Genomic DNA, 16,045 nt, shown 5'->3' on the forward strand with positions numbered 1-16,045 from the left:
GAGATGTGAACGGGATGACCAAGTTAAGTTGTAAGGAAACAGAAAACTAAGGTAAATGGCCAGTTCTTGCAAGGAATGAGTGTGACTGATTGGATGATGATTAAGCTAAAAGCAGAAGGAAATCCAGAGGAAGGTGCAAGGGCCAAAAAAGAGGACAAATGAGATTTAGGGTGAGCAAGTATTGGCAAACTTCAGGGAGATCAAGAAAACACTTTGGGAGGAGGTTAATATGTGAGAAAAACTAGAGAGCAAGCTGGACCATCACTGAAGGGGGCAATGGGTAGTGGTAACAGGCAATAAGGTAAAGAAGAAATGGAGTGAGTATTTTTGAAGGATTGTTGAGCATGTTTGATGATTTGGTAGATTTGAGGTGTTTAGGTTGGGAAGGTATGTGAAAGATGCTGGTTCCTTTGTAAAAGCTTCATATTACAATTAGTTGTGATGATAATATGAAAGATAAAAGGATGATTACCAGAATGTCTTTGTAAGCACTAACATGTAACACATTGTAGCCTTGCCTTCTGGCAACTTTTATTAAAGCCCTCAAGTACGTATAAGGATAAGGAAATATATAGCTAGCTGTTCATAACCTACATGAGGCCAAAACTAGAATATGCCTCTCAAGTTTGATCACTGCATCTAAAGAAGCACAAAGAGTTAATAAAGATTTTCTAGATGAGGGACACAAAGCTGGTACAAGAGTTAAGAGAGCAAAGTTATAGGGAAAGGCTGGAGGCTTTAATTTTAGTCATGTGTGAAGGGAGAAGCTTAAATACTAAAGACATGATGTGGATAGAGAACAGTTTATGGAGAGATGTAGAGATAGTGCAACCAGAGGATATTTCATGAAACTGAGCCTAAAACCTGTTAAAATAGATGGGAAGAAATACTTTTACAGTATGATTGATAGATGAATGGAACAGAATGACTGAGGACATGGTTAACGCAGACGGCATCTGGGAATTTAAGAAGTAGTATCATGGTAGAGAATGTTCAAGAAATAGGACCCTTTCAATATAAAACTCCCTCTCCATACAGCATGAATAGGTAATTAGAATTACATGTTTGTTGATTTTTGCTGACTCCTACATCTTTGTCTTTTCTTCAACTCCCAGTGGATAACAGATACACAAAGAATGTGCACCAGTCTTAACATAGCCAAATCATCACCATATTAGTGCCCTAAAGATTACCAATTTAGTAGCCATGAATTGTTGAGGGGTACATGCCAGGATTGTATCTTCTCCCATCATGTTGTATGGGTAACAGAAATACTAGGATTCTTTCCATTGCTTTTTTAGTTGCCTTGACATTAGGCATCTCTACATACTGATTAAGAGTCCCACAGTTTAAGTGATGGCAGGAAAAGGCAGTTTGTACAAGTATGATCGGGTTCCCCACAGGATAAGGCATTGTTCTTTATGGGTAACTATAACTTGAAGATTTTTTTCTGATGCTAATTACAGTTCCTTGTTACAGGCTCCTCTATATAGTTATAGTGGGCCTTTGAATTTAAATGAGGGAAGGAAGAGGCAACCGATATAAGTATAACTTGGGGCTCCATACTGTAAAGCATATGAGTAATGGCTAGAATCCCTTAGGAAATGATTTTCTTGAATATAGTTAGCCAGAAGTTACTTGATGGTGGAAATATAGATTCCTGTTCGATCAAACTTGTTGAACTATCTACTGATTGTTTATGAGTATAGTTCCTATTTCCTGTTACTTATATAGCTGGTCATTGTCAATGATACATTGTGTGTCCCTTCATACTTTGGATGTTGTTACCTTACTAACTGTAAAACTAGAATTCTTTGATGTATTCATGGTAAAACTAGAATTTTTACATGTACATGTCATGTAGATGAGTTAAGCAACTGTTGAAAAGTAATTTTTATGAACATTTGAAGGGTATAGGGCTAAATATTGTGGAAGATAGCTTATAAACTAACGAGAATGCAGTTTTATGATTGGCATGATATGTAGAAGGATTGTTGCATGTGTTCCACTCCTCAAGATAAAGGATAATACTAGATATAACATTTTTTGGATTTGACTTAGTAATCCATTTCTAACAACATATTGCCATTTAATTTTGACATCATGCATGAATCATATTTTCATGTAGCATGTGATCGTTTGCAATGGACTTGTAGAGATGGGACTTGTATATCGCAAGAAAGACGTTGTGATGGACGCTATGATTGTCCTGACTACACTGATGAGTTCCAGTGCCCAGTGGGTAAGAAGTTTTTTCTTTTGCTTGCAACACTATTGAGAATGATCTTTGAAGGTCTTGCTAACTTTTGGGTGAAGAACATCTTGGCTTAGGAAAAGGAAAAGTATGTGTAGTCCAAGTTTTTGTAAGTAAACAGTGAGTGGAGAAAGTTTTAGAAGAGAATTATGGATTTTATGAATTTAGCAGAGATTTGAAATGGAAAGGAAAATTCTAAGGAAAGCTTTTACTCTTTATGGTATGCATGGAAGACTTTTGAATGCTGTTAGGAGCTTTCACAACATAAAGATGTGTGGAAGTTATTGGGTAGATAGATGAATGGGTATATCAAGGTTGTGTCATGTCACTGTGGCCATTTAATGATTTTTATGGATTGGACATCATGAGAAAGTGAGGTCTGGTGATATCAGTATAGCATCATTCATGGTAGAATAATGAAAGTTGCCAGAGTTGCTGTTTGCAGATCATTGCACAGCATGGTCTGCATTCAGAACTCTGAATTGCACAAGATGAATAGAATGTTGTTCCACTTTGATGATGCAGGTTGTACGAGAATATTGAAGTTGCATGCGAGTAAAAGTAAGACATTAGTTTTGGAAAATAATAGATGTTGAAATGATATCAGATTCCATGTATAAGAAATCGAATCTATTGATGAGTTTAGAAATTGGCAATTAAAGTTTAAGATTAGCATAAGAAAATAGACACTGAGAGTAAGTCTTGCAAGAGGGAAAATTTGGATGTGTGTTGAGAGCATTCGTTTCTGGGGGAAAATTAAGTGCTAGCTAACACTGATATATGTATGTTAGATTTAAATTTGTCTGTCAAGATAGATAAAGATAAGAGGTGTATGGTAGTATGATTGTAGTTAAGGGGATAAAAAGAGTGAGGATTTTAGATTTGAAAAGAATATGAGGTTTGAAGAAATTGAGAAAGGGCAGATAATAGATTGGTCAAGAAGATGTACCATTTAGGTTTAGGTGAGGTGGAAGGAGATGTGGAAGATCACGGAAGAAATGGATAGATGTTGAGAAAATTTGACAGGGCTAGAGATGCTTCAAGTGAGGATGCCAGAGAAATTTATAAAAGTGGAGTGAATAAAGATTTTTATCTTATTTAAAAAGAATTTTAGTGTGCAAAGTAAAGAAAGTAAGAGGCATTATAGATATGGAATATTACTACTCACATCAAAACACTGTGCTTGGGCTAACAATGTGTATGAGTGAATTTATGGCTGTATGTACTTGATCTTTCCCAGGAAATTGGAAAGAGAATTAATACTTGATCCTTTCCAGGAAATTGGAAAAAGAATTACTGATGACACAGTAGTTGCACATTGGAAATTTCCAATAAGTTCATCCTGTATGAAGGGTTGAGAATTGCTAGCCCAGGGAATTAGTTGTATTTGATTTTTTTTGTCACATGGAGCTTGGGATTCCAGTTCTTCAAAATTGATTCCTATGAAAGGTTTAGGAATATATAAATTTGATATATTCCTTGTAAAAGGGAAAGGATTTGATTGTTATATTAAGATAGGCAGTTGTAGTATCCTTTGAGGAAGAGAACATCAAAGGTTTTTATAAATTTGAGGACAAGGATTCAAGTTTGAATAGGAAGTGATATTCTCAATGTAGATAAACAGAAAAATATATAGTAATTAGTATTAGAATGGATGGGATCAATTTGATATTCATTCTTAAGGAAATATTCATTTTTGGTTACTTATATTCTGTGATCATGCTTAAATGTGATTACTGCTACCCTAAGCATCATAGTGAAACTGTAACTTATTTCATTACACTACCTTTCAATATTGTATGAAAGAACAAGGCTTTAATAATTGCTGTGATTGTTAACATAAGATTTTCTTTTGAAGTTTTGAAGTGAAAAACAAAGGTGACAAAAAAGAGTATTAAGGTAGGATATGAGAAAAAGAAGTTTGAGTTATGGTACCTATAGGAAGATATTAAGACTAACTTGGTAGCTTAGTTTTGATAAGGGTGTAAGATGGTTCCAGGCTCTGTGTAAATCTCCCAAGTTGTTAAGGTAGTATTTTCGTGTGGGATTACTGTCTACAACCTACAAAGATTTTTTAGTGATTGATATGGGTAGGGGATAAACCCAAGAGATCAGCTATATAGTATATTGCAAGTAGCCTTTGCTGGTATTGCCAGACCGTTCCTCATTAGCAGGAAAATCAGATGGAACCCTAGAATCTTTTTATCTAACATGCATGCATTATAATTCACCTGCTGCCAGTGTGAGGGTATGTTTAGGAGTTGACAGTATTGGCTCCTCCCACAGACCCTTGCTATTTTAAAAGCATGACTTTTTGCAATCTTTCTTATCATTTTTTTACACCATGTATGTAGTATATCTCACAGGAACTTGTTTATTCCTTAGACCTAACCATGCAGTGAATTCTTTTCACACTTTTGCTATGAATAGAGCCATGACTCTGCTTCAGAGAGGAAGTTAGTCCTTCAACATCAATAAACCTTTTGCTTCCTCGCAAACTGAATCACAATACTCTGATGCTATCTGGATCAAGTTATGTGTCTCAAGTACCTTGTTTTTTCCTCTGTTTCTGCTACTACTGTTTTAATTATAAAGACTTTACTCATTAACTACCATAATTTATCTTAGATCATCTCTTCTTCCAGCCCATTGTCCTACTACTTTTGTTCTAGGGCCATTATAGCCCTTAAGGGAACTGTTGTATCAAATATAGAAAAACTCTCTTACCTAGAACATTCGTTCCTGTTTCATCTGTGCCTAAAACGATTGCACATATGTTATTTATGAGGCAAGGCACTTCATTATCCAAAGGAAGTATGATAATGTCTTTTTCCATTTATAGTTCTTTCTGATCTTTTGCTAAAAGTTTCTAACAGCAACGATTCCATTGTTTATATGCATAGCAATTTTGTTACCATTTCTCCTGATAAAACCACTCTTTTTGGTGCCTTTTTGGTCACCACCACTATGATAATATCAGGATTGCTTCCCCTGGTTTGACCTCTGAACTCTATCTCTTACTATTTCATACCAGCCTTTCTGCATTGGCATGTAGAGTTTTCAATTTACGAAATGTGCTATATATGAATTTCATCTTCCTTGAGCTAGAAGTGGGAGTGTTGTTTCTTCGTCTGGCCACATTCAGTTCTTCATCTTTGTGGCCTTTAGTCAGGAAGATGATGTAGTAATGTAAACATAGAATGTCTGTAGAGTGAGAACTTGAGATTCAAAGTGAATTGCATCTGTGAATACACAAAGTATAACAACACAGTTCAGATTAATATGTCAGACACTGAGGTAAATGAAAAAGTGAAAGATGAAGCTAACTTGGAACTATCTGAAATATTCAGAACAGATAGAACAAAGTTCAAACAGAGTGTAGCAATATATGTCTATAATAAACTAGATAGAAAAGAGGTAATGAAAATGAGTCACGGTGCACATGAACTGATTATAGTGAGCATTCCAACCATAAACATCTAGTACCATACAGACCACTTTAAACAAAACTAGGTGGCTTTAGAATGATTTTAGAAAAATTTTAAGAAATCTTGAATGGATTAGAGAGACCAGTCATATGATAATAATGGCTAGTGACTTTTAAATTTCATCCTAATATTAGATAGCAGGAAAGGAATAGATGATGTATGAAGATATAATTACAAAGGAAAGAATAATGGATCAATAGATGAAAGAGGACAGCTTCAAAGACTTATTGAATTTTATGACTCATTCAGCCTCATGCAGGTAGACCACCAACCAAGAAGAGGGAGCAGTATGATAGATCTTATTTTTACAAATGGACATGGCATTGTTTTTAGATATAGAAGTAACTAATGCAAGTTTGTTAGATCATTTTATCAGAGAAATCACTACAGAGCATAAGATGGATGTGAATGAATACGAATGGGGAAATCCTAAATTCGTATTGTTGTAGACAGAATTTTTCCACCTCCATTTGAAGGATCCCTTGCTTCTTTTATTGATATGAGGCACATATGAATGCCAAATATCAGCCCACTTTTGATTTGCAAGTGGAAAAACCAACAGGGCCCAGCTACCCAGAGATAACTGTGATGGGAAGACAGCTTCACTTCTCCCACCCAGGATCCTGCTTTACTACACAAACAAGCAGGATTGTGTGTTCTAGGTGACAAATACAGCCAGATGTCATATTTAAGTGTATCAGGGTGTCATAAATAGTGAATTCATATAAACTGTTATAGGAAGAATTAGTCTCTAAGTACAGGGAGTTGAGTTAGAGGGATGATGGTGTACTAGAGTTTCTGGGTACACACAGATTAAACGGCAGCAGCACAGGAGATTTAAAGGCCTAAGTAGCACACTAAGATGCAGGGTTTGAATGGCTGGGGCTGTTTAAATGACTTGTAATACTTTTTTCAGTATTTCTTATATTACTACAGATCCACTGTCAGCATTACCAGACTTCACCTGCATGTGGTTATGTCACAAGTTGAAAGGTGCATTCTGTAGGGTTGCAGCTTTAGCAGTGGATAAAGGAAATTCAGTCTCATCAAGGAAATTCTTAGTTCAAAGGAGTCCATAATTTCCCTGCTTCTGCTTGCAGTGCAGCCTTGAAGCTCCAGGAGCCCTTTAAAAGGGGTCATGGGGTTATATAATGGAAAAGTAGTCTTCTGTCTATGAGACATGTCTTACAGAAAACTGTCATCCTGAAGGGGTTAATTTGTACCTCTGATAAACAACATTAGATTTGGAAAAAATCTTTTAACTGGATGTCCTCCTATTGCTCATATACATTTTACATGTATTGTTAGTAACCTTTGTAGTTTATGTGTATTTGCAATTGAATTTATACTAATGATTTTGTTTCTGAAGCTGACTAATTATTAACATGATTCTTTTTTACTTATTAGAATGTGGACCTGGATCTTGGACATGTAGAGATGGGACCTGTGTGGCACAACAAGCTAGATGTGATGACCGCTATGATTGCCCTGACTATTCGGATGAGGAGGGTTGTCCAGGTGAGAGGTCCTAAAATGAATGGCTTTATTAGTAAGGTAATTCACTAGTTAGCGAATCCTTATGAAAATTGCTTCAGAATTGCTAGTTTTAGTAATCCATATGGTAATTGCTTCAGAATTATTTTTCCGATGACTACAGGATCTTCTAGCAATCTTTGCATCTCATTATCCTTGCCATTCCCTGTAAGTTGAAAGGGGTTCTCATACAGTAACTTTACTAACACTGCTTTCATACATCACATACTAAACCATTGTTGCTCATAATTCTCTCCAGCTTGGCTAATTTTGATGTAATTAACATGTTTCTGTATGGTCTGAGATAGATGTTGGAGTGTCATGGTGGTGTGATGTCATCATGATTTTTTTAATGTTCCTTTGGATATGGCATTATAGGAGGTGTGAGTGAGTGAAGGGTGATAGCAGTGGACTGCTGCACCATTATGAAATGGGATGGAAATTACCACAGTTGTTGTATCTTAATGATCCTATTAACTGAATGCAAAGGGGGGGGGGCATTGAACAAGATGGTCTGACATTTTCTGAAGTGTGTATGAGGAGGAGAATGCTGAAATGGGATGTCATAGTGTAATCTCAGTTTAACTATGAGGAACTGGAAGTTGTGGATGACCCTAGGTATCAGTAGAAACTGGTATGGCTAGTAATGGGGAAGATGAAGTTATGAGTAATCTTCCAAGGATGAAACTTCGAAAGTGTTCTAGAAGCATGGAAAGATTGTAAGTGACGAGTTTGCAAATAGGTTGCAAGAAGGAATTCTTGTTCATGTTCTGAATTGTGGATATGAAACTGAAGTTTGCAAAATTCTAGATAGATAGGAAACAAGAACATTAGATTTAGATGCCTTGTATGGTGGTGTTGGAATTTGAAGAATAGTTAAAGAATAAAGAAGAATAAGATGTGTGGTGTGAAAAAGATATTGGACAGGTGCTTGAATAAAGGTTTAAGATGTTATTATTTAGAATAGATGGCAGATGATAGGTTGATTGAGAATATATCTATATGGTTGAAGATACAGTATAAGGTGAAAACTGTTAAACCAGACCACAGAAGAGATGGAGAGATTCAGTTAGAGACTGATCAGGGCAAGAGGTTTTTCTGATGAAAGCATCAAAGGAATGAGTAGTTATTGGGTGCAGTGAAATCACTTCGAGTGTGATGCTAGGATGACAGAAGACTTTAGTCTTGCTTACTGAATCAAGTAAATGTGCAAAAGTAATGAAATGAGATATGCCTATATTAATGTTGAATTCATATTTCACTCTAATATACGGACATTGGTGAAGAAAGTTCTTGAGTAAATTGAGGGGCTTCAAATGCCAGATGCACTTGAAATTGGAAAGGAAGTTAATGAAAATAGCTTGATAGTAAAGAGGCTGGCAGTAGACTCCACTGATAATGAATTTTGTTTTGATAGCACCCTATATATTACAGTTTCGTATGAGATAAACTTTGTACTTTAAAGTTAAGGTGTCCACTACTAGGATTAAAACAAGTTTCACCCATGAAACAGTTAATAAAAACACAGAGTAAAAAAAAAGTGCTAGATGTTCACTGATGTTTTGATGTCGACAGATTACTTTCACTGTACAAACGAAAATCCAAATACAGAAAAATAAGATTATGACAGGCTACAGACATCACACCAGTGGGATTGCTACACTGTAGATGCCAGAAGTACTGCTTGTCTAATTATGGCTTAGTATAAACAATCATTCATTCCTCTCTCATGCTTTTTCCAAACATTTGTTCATTGCGTTATGTTATATCTGTAAGTTGGAGCACATGTATACAGAGGATCCGTGATTTACATAAGGGTTACATTCATGATATTGGTACATAGGTCAAAACCATATAATTTCACTGAAGATCCCATCACTGAGGATCGTTGAACTTCCACTTACCTCTTGATAGTTCACTTTCTCTGGCACCTTGTCACCTAGCCACCTGTTTTGTATCGCTATCATACGATGCACACTGTGATATACTTGCCCACCACACTTACAATACCCCAAACTCCAAAATGCAACACTAGCATATTTAGAACACCACCACACTGAATAATAGAAATAAGGGAGAGAAATTACTGACTAGAAAAAAAAAAATCACCACCACACTGAATAATAGAAATAAGGGAGAGAAATTACTGACTAGAAAAAAAAAATCATTAAACTATAAAAATATCCAATTACCTTAATCCTATTGACATTGAGACTTGCTACTTACTTTATGAAAATTAGCACAGACCTTAAATCTATTGAACCATCCATGACTGGCAAAGATATTGCTTCAGGATTACTGTAATTTCCTTTAACATCTTTGAAGAGACTTTTAGCTTTACATGTATCACTACAAAGCGTAGCAGTACATGACATTGAATCAGATCTTCCATCCTCAAAGTTAGTAATTTCTCCATCTCATAGATAGCTCCAGGTCACTTCTTGGTTATGACAGTTGATTCTAAAGGTGCTGAACCTTTTCTTTGTTCCTTGATGCACTAACTGTTAAGTTAGCCAGTCCAAGCTCATGCGTTATGGAAGAGTGTGTTTACCCACCTAGTGCATTTTTATAGTTTTCATTTTCATTTCTAAATCAACCACTTGATGATTGCAAAGAGATCCTCTTCTATTATCATCAGTTGGTAATTTTTTCAGTCATTATTAGAAATATGGGTGATATTTATATTTGAAGTTTCTGAAAGTTCCAAGACAGTGTTTACATAAGATGCATGCCTTGGGGAAGAGGCTGCCTGCCAAATGCATCCCTGTGCTGTATTCCTACACATCCGCTACTTAGTGTTTCTGGTATGAAGGCAAATATTTTTGTCTTGAAAAAATAGTGTATTTAAGTTATGGGACAATTAAAAGTCGGATATCCATATGTTCAGACTTCTTTTAAGGGAGCATCTGTATTTGTAAAATACAAAAAATTTTGCAAGGCATTCTCTGTTACTACTGTAGTTCCTGGTTACAGAGAAAGAATGAAGTTTTATCCATACTGTTTAAGGGTGGGTAATGCAAAGCTGAATTTGGACTTTTTGATTATATTGCTTCTTTGGAGAACTTGAAATTTGTCGGTATTTTCATTAGGTCTTGTCGATCTTCCGAGGGCCTTTTGTTGTTCTGAATAATTTTTGCACCTGTTCATTCAAATTATGTAAATTTTTCAAAATTTAAAACTTATTCCCTCTTTTGCAAATATCTTGGCCACTTTTCACTCAAAGTTTAGGAAATTTTCAGAAGTAATGACATCTAACGATCCCCAAAGTGTGTTCCAAATTATAAACAAAATTTCAGAAGTGATGACTAATAACAATCCCTCTAAATGATTGTTGATTATTTTTCTTTACTTTCGTTTTTTCTAGTTTTACCTCATGTTTTTTTTTTTCATTTTTGTTGAGTTATCTTTTAAGCACAATTTCTCCACATCTAGTTGACACGTTGAATTGTACTTTGTCAAAATACAAGGAAACTGGTACATTTCTGCAGATTTATAATAATTTTCTCTTTTTCCCAGATTTATTTATAAATTTAAAACTAATTATTTTAGTCTCTCTCTCTCTCTCTCTCTCTCTCTCTCTCTCTCTCTCTCTCTCTCTCTCTCTCTCTCTCTCTCTCTCTCTCTCTCTATTTTGTATTCACAAATCCTCCATAACAAGTTGACCAAGCTGTGCTTGGTGTCAGAGGTAGATATTTCTTTGTAGTTTTGCACTTATGCAGCTCTTCTGATATATTTTGAAGCCTTTTCTCATGCTTTCACTCATCTTTATGGATCATATTGTAAGCACAATTCTTTGTAAATAGTGGATGTAGAGTTGTCATTGGTGACAAAGGGTAGAAAAATCTCAGTAGGTTTACACTATCATGTATTTTTCTTATTTGGTGTGATAAAGGGTTTTATGGGATGAAAGGTCATACAATCCAAAGTCCATTATAGTGAGTTTCAGTGGTGCTCTGACTTCTAATGGAGTACTTTAACCTCAAAAGGTACATTAGGCCCTTGTAATTTTCCACCTTGACAAAAACTCTCCATTTCCACAGCTTTACTGGCATACAGTATTTTGAAACAGCTTTATTTCTAGGTTACTTCATGTACCTTAGGTGATTTCAATGACAAGGAACAAGTGATCTGTGGATCATTCAACACTGCATCTTGTAGTTGGAACACTACCTCACCCAAAACAGGAGTACATCTTCACAGAAATCTGCAATCACCCTTTTAACTCCTAAATAGACATAATTCTAACATCCCCACTCCATCCTGAATGGTCAGTCATTCTCACTCGACATAACTCCAACCATACTAGTCGTCACATACGACACACCCATGACATTGTTTCCCTGCACCATACATGTTAACACAAAGGATGTGAACAAACTAAACATATCTGTGATGTAGCGGTTAGCTTTGCTGACTGTGATGCTTTGCATTCACAGGAGGCTTATGGATGAGCACATAGGTTCAGATCCTGGTTACAACCAACCTCCATGTAGAAATGAAAAGCTAACCCCTGCCTCACAGTTCAGTAACCTCTACTCACAGATTCCCCCATCCCCAATATGTAAACACTGACAAAACACTCACATTAAAATCACCTGACAACCCAATCTTGAACTCCAGCCCTTTAGACATACACCCATCAGGAACCACGTCCCAAACACAAGTCACACTTTCCTGCTCATGTTAGGACATCTCACATCACTACAACACTACAAACACTATTTAACTTAATCCAAAACCCTTCATGCCCTTGATGCAACTACCATTAAGAAGCTAGGCTCTTACTACTCTCTTCATACTCTCTGCACATAGACACATGCACATCACAACACTTTATGACCTATGGTCCTAACTGGTAAATATGGCCAGCTTTCTGAGTGCTGCAGGAGCCTCATAAGGATAGAAGGAACACCTGGGGTAGGAAGGTAAGGTTTTCATTCTTGTGTGCGATTTCCCATATTGGCATAGTAGCATCAGGAACAGACAAAGAAAGCCTGCATTCACTCACATTCATTCTCAAGCTTTCGTGCAATTCACCAAAGGCGTAGGCCCCTATCCACAACCAGGCCCCGCAGACCTTTCCATAGTTCCCCAGCCCACTTCACCTACCCTGGTTCAGTCCCTTGACAGCACATCACCCTCTGTATATCACTTCATTCGAGTTCATTCCATTCCATCCCGTGCAGGCCCTGATCACTCAAAATCTTTTTCACTTCATCCTCCATCATCTTTTTTTTTTTACTTGAGGATTGTTTCATCACTAGACATGAAATAGCTGGATATGATTGTTTCACATGATAATTCAGTTTGTAAAGTGAAAAAATTAGAAGCACTTTTACTCGTGAAGTCCATCTATCAATGCAATACACTGGACATTGGTTTAGGGTGTACTTGTGATGTCTGGAGGATGTATGGACTTAATCTTTCCCATTAGATTGGGAATGGAGTAATGGGAGCAAATCTCTAGAGAGCTACATTGAAACATGGGGCTGATATAAGCTGTTTTGGTTTGGCAGAGTTTTGGTAATGAAAGATGGGACTGAAACTTAGTATGGTGTGTAACCTTCATCCAGATTTGTGCATTGTTTATAATATCTTTTATATTTATGAACTTTGTTTAAATAGATAGGCCCTTAAAGCTGTTGCCCTCATGAATTGTCAGTATGTGTTCTTGCCACCAAAGCTTTTACTGGTTGCATGCATATTGCATCTGCTTCCTATAGTTTCTGTAAGGATACCAAAAGAGGATTGACTGTCAAATGAGGATTGACTGCCATAATACCTCCTTTTTTTGAATTGTGAAGGAGTGGAATTTTCCTCCTTTTTTCATATTTCCACCTTCCTATAATTCCTATAATTTTTTTGTGTTTAAGAGTCAGTGCATCAAATGCCTGAGGAGCTCACATTGTCTTCATTTTTTTCTTCCTCTTTTTCTCTTTTATTTTCACTCAAGATGACCTTATTTAGGCTTGTTTTGCCTGTACCATGCCTGTCATTTTAAGAAAGATGGTCATTTAGGAGTGATGTAACCATCTCACATCGTCTTCCAAATATGTCTGTTTCTTCCTAGGAACAGAAATAAACCTCTTTTTTCAAGCTTCATTTTTCTGCACAGAAGTGAAGAGTGCATCTAAAGCCCATGGTAGTCCTTTGATATCCCTTTCCCTGTGATTTGATACTGTCATTAATGATGCTGTGCCTGATGGTCTTCTGTAATCTTTATTAATGATATCAGCTTACATGCATGTATATTTCAAGTTAAGAGTTTCTGCATGTTGTTCATGATTATGTTTTAAAGAGTCATCCAAGCATGCTTATTATGCATGATTGCTTGTTTGCTCTGCTAGAATGTCGGCCAGGAGAGTGGCAGTGCAAGAACAAGTATTGTATCCCAGTGTCTCAACGTTGCGACAGAGTGCCTCAGTGCCCTGACTTTTCTGATGAGCAGGATTGCACAGGTGCGTGCTCAGTAGTGTATGACAAGCTTTATTGTCAGAGTTTAGTTTTTGAGAAGCATATGGTTTTTTATATTTCATGACAAGAACTAGTTTGTTGATATTAAGTACTGTTGGGGTGTATTGCCAATTTCTGTCTCATTCTAATAACCGGATATACAGTTGATGCTGACTTTTATTACTTTGCTCAAGCAGTGAATAAGTTGCACTTGGGTATATAATTATTTTGCAATGAAGATGAAGCCACTGACTAAGGTTTCATATCTGTGTGAAGTTGGAAGGCTGTGGCGATGCTGGAACGGCTGCTTGATCCATGCTTACCAACGATGTGATGGCTACTATAACTGTTATGATGGGTCTGATGAGTTCTACTGCCGCTATACGTTCATGTAGAGATCACCTAACCTAACATCTAACATCTTCTCTTGGGTATTGGGAATTTTAAGACTTCTGTCATGCAGCAGGCAAGCATCAGCAATCAGTAATCAGCAAAGCAGTCATGTGGACAAGATTGCTTTTTTTCAAGAAGAGTTTCATAGCTGCATGACATGAGCAAAGCAGTTTGTTTAGTAGAAAGTAATATATATGTATATATAGTGTTCCTGTAAAGAAAATTTGTGAAAAATTCCCAGAGAAACAGAGGGATTTGTATGTGGCATTTATGGATCTGGAGAAAGCATATTATAGGGTTGATAGAAATGCCTTGTTAGAGGTCGTAAGAATACATGGTGTGGAAGGAAATCTGTCAGAAACAATGAGAAGTCTTTTCTGATAGTGTAAAGCATGTGTACAAGTGGGAAGAAAGAAGAGTGAGTGGTTCCATGTGAAGGTTGGTCTGCTGCAGTTTTTTTGACTACCATTATTGTTTAACTTGTTCATGGTTGGGGTGGTGAGGGAAGTAATTAAAAGAGTCTTGGAGAGAGGGATGAGTATGCAATCTGTTGGGGATGAGGGAGCCTAGTAATGATCAGTTTTTGTCTGCTGATGACACAGCACTAATGGCAGATTTGAACAAGAAACTGCAAAAGTTGGTGACTGATTTTGGAAGTGTGTTTGAAAGGAGTAAATGTAAATAAAAGCAAGGTTAACAGGTTTAGGAGGGTTGAGGGACAGTTTAGTTAGGGTGTGAGTTTGAAATATGGAGGAAGAGAGGTGTTTTAGATACCTGGGGCAAATGGAACTGTGGAAGTGAGTCATAGGGTGGGTGATGGGGATCAATGTTCAGAAAGCACTGAAGACTGAGTAAAGAGAGATTGTTATATGGGAGGTCAGAAATGATTATGTTTGAATGCAAGTTTTGCCAACAATGTTGAACCAATGCACGGCATGGGATATTGATGAGGAAGTGTGGAGGAGTGTGGGTGTGTTTGAAATCAAATATTTTGAGGATAATGTATGGGGTGAGGTAGTTTGATCACGTACGTAGTAAAAGAGCAAGAGAGAAGTATGGTGGTAAGAGTGTCATTGAGAGAGAAGAAGAGGGTGTGCTGAAATGGTTTGAACATGGGGAGAGAATGAGTAAGGAGAGGCTGACTAAGAGGATATATGTGTTGCAAGTGGAGGGAAAAAGAAGGGTAGACCAAGTTGGAGAAAGAATGATGGAGTGAAAAATATTTTGATTGGTCTGGGCCTAAACATGCAGGAGGATGAAAGGTGTACATGGGTTCAAGTGAATTGGAATGATGTAGTATATAGGGGGGCCAACATGCTGTCTGTGAACTGAACTAGGATATGTGAAACAGCTGTGGAAACAATGGAAAGGTGTGTAAGGCCTGTGGATGTGGAATGTGGTTTAGATGCATTGCACATGACAGCTAGAGAATAGATGTGAGAGAATGCAGTCTCTCCATCATACTTGATTGCCATTTCCTGTGTCATTAAGGTAGGGCCAGGAAACAGACAGAGAAAGGACCCATCCACTCATGTACATACATATATACATACATGCACATACATGTACATATGCATACATATACATGTCAACATATTCATATATACGTCACATATATACACATGTACATGTTCATACTTACTTGCCTTACATCCGTGCCCCACAGACCTTTCCATGGTTTACCCCAGATGTTTCACATGCCATGGTTCAGCACATTGATAGCATGTCGACCCCAGTTATCACACTGTTCCAATTCACTCAATCCCAGTGAAGGTTAGTCTGTGGTAGGGGTGTGTTATGTCACTATGGTTGTTTGATTTGTTCATGGATGGGATAGTTAGGGAGGTAAATGCAAGAGTTTTGGAAAGAGTGGAGAGTATGCAGGCCTAGGAAGGGAGTCAATTGTTGTTTGCCAATGTTACAG

The 16,045-nt window shown here is 36.9% G+C and overlaps 1 protein-coding gene across 2 annotated transcripts in view; it reads left to right on the plus strand.

The window, feature by feature from the left end:
- The window catches only part of LOC139748046 (uncharacterized), a 538,085-nt gene that overhangs the window by 317,404 nt on the left and 204,636 nt on the right, over positions 1–16,045 (plus strand). The window contains exons 23-25 of one of the 2 annotated variants that reach the window (XM_071660616.1): positions 2,129–2,242; positions 7,150–7,260; positions 13,623–13,733. In XM_071660616.1, coding sequence (XP_071516717.1) covers positions 2,129–2,242; positions 7,150–7,260; positions 13,623–13,733 — 336 coding nt within the window. The remainder of the gene's footprint in view (positions 1–2,128; positions 2,243–7,149; positions 7,261–13,622; positions 13,734–16,045) is intronic. The other variant, XM_071660617.1, reaches the window with a different exon arrangement.

This window comes from Panulirus ornatus, chromosome 72 (assembly GCF_036320965.1).
Source record: "Panulirus ornatus isolate Po-2019 chromosome 72, ASM3632096v1, whole genome shotgun sequence".
In the NCBI taxonomy this organism is placed as follows: Eukaryota; Metazoa; Arthropoda; class Malacostraca; order Decapoda; family Palinuridae; genus Panulirus; species Panulirus ornatus.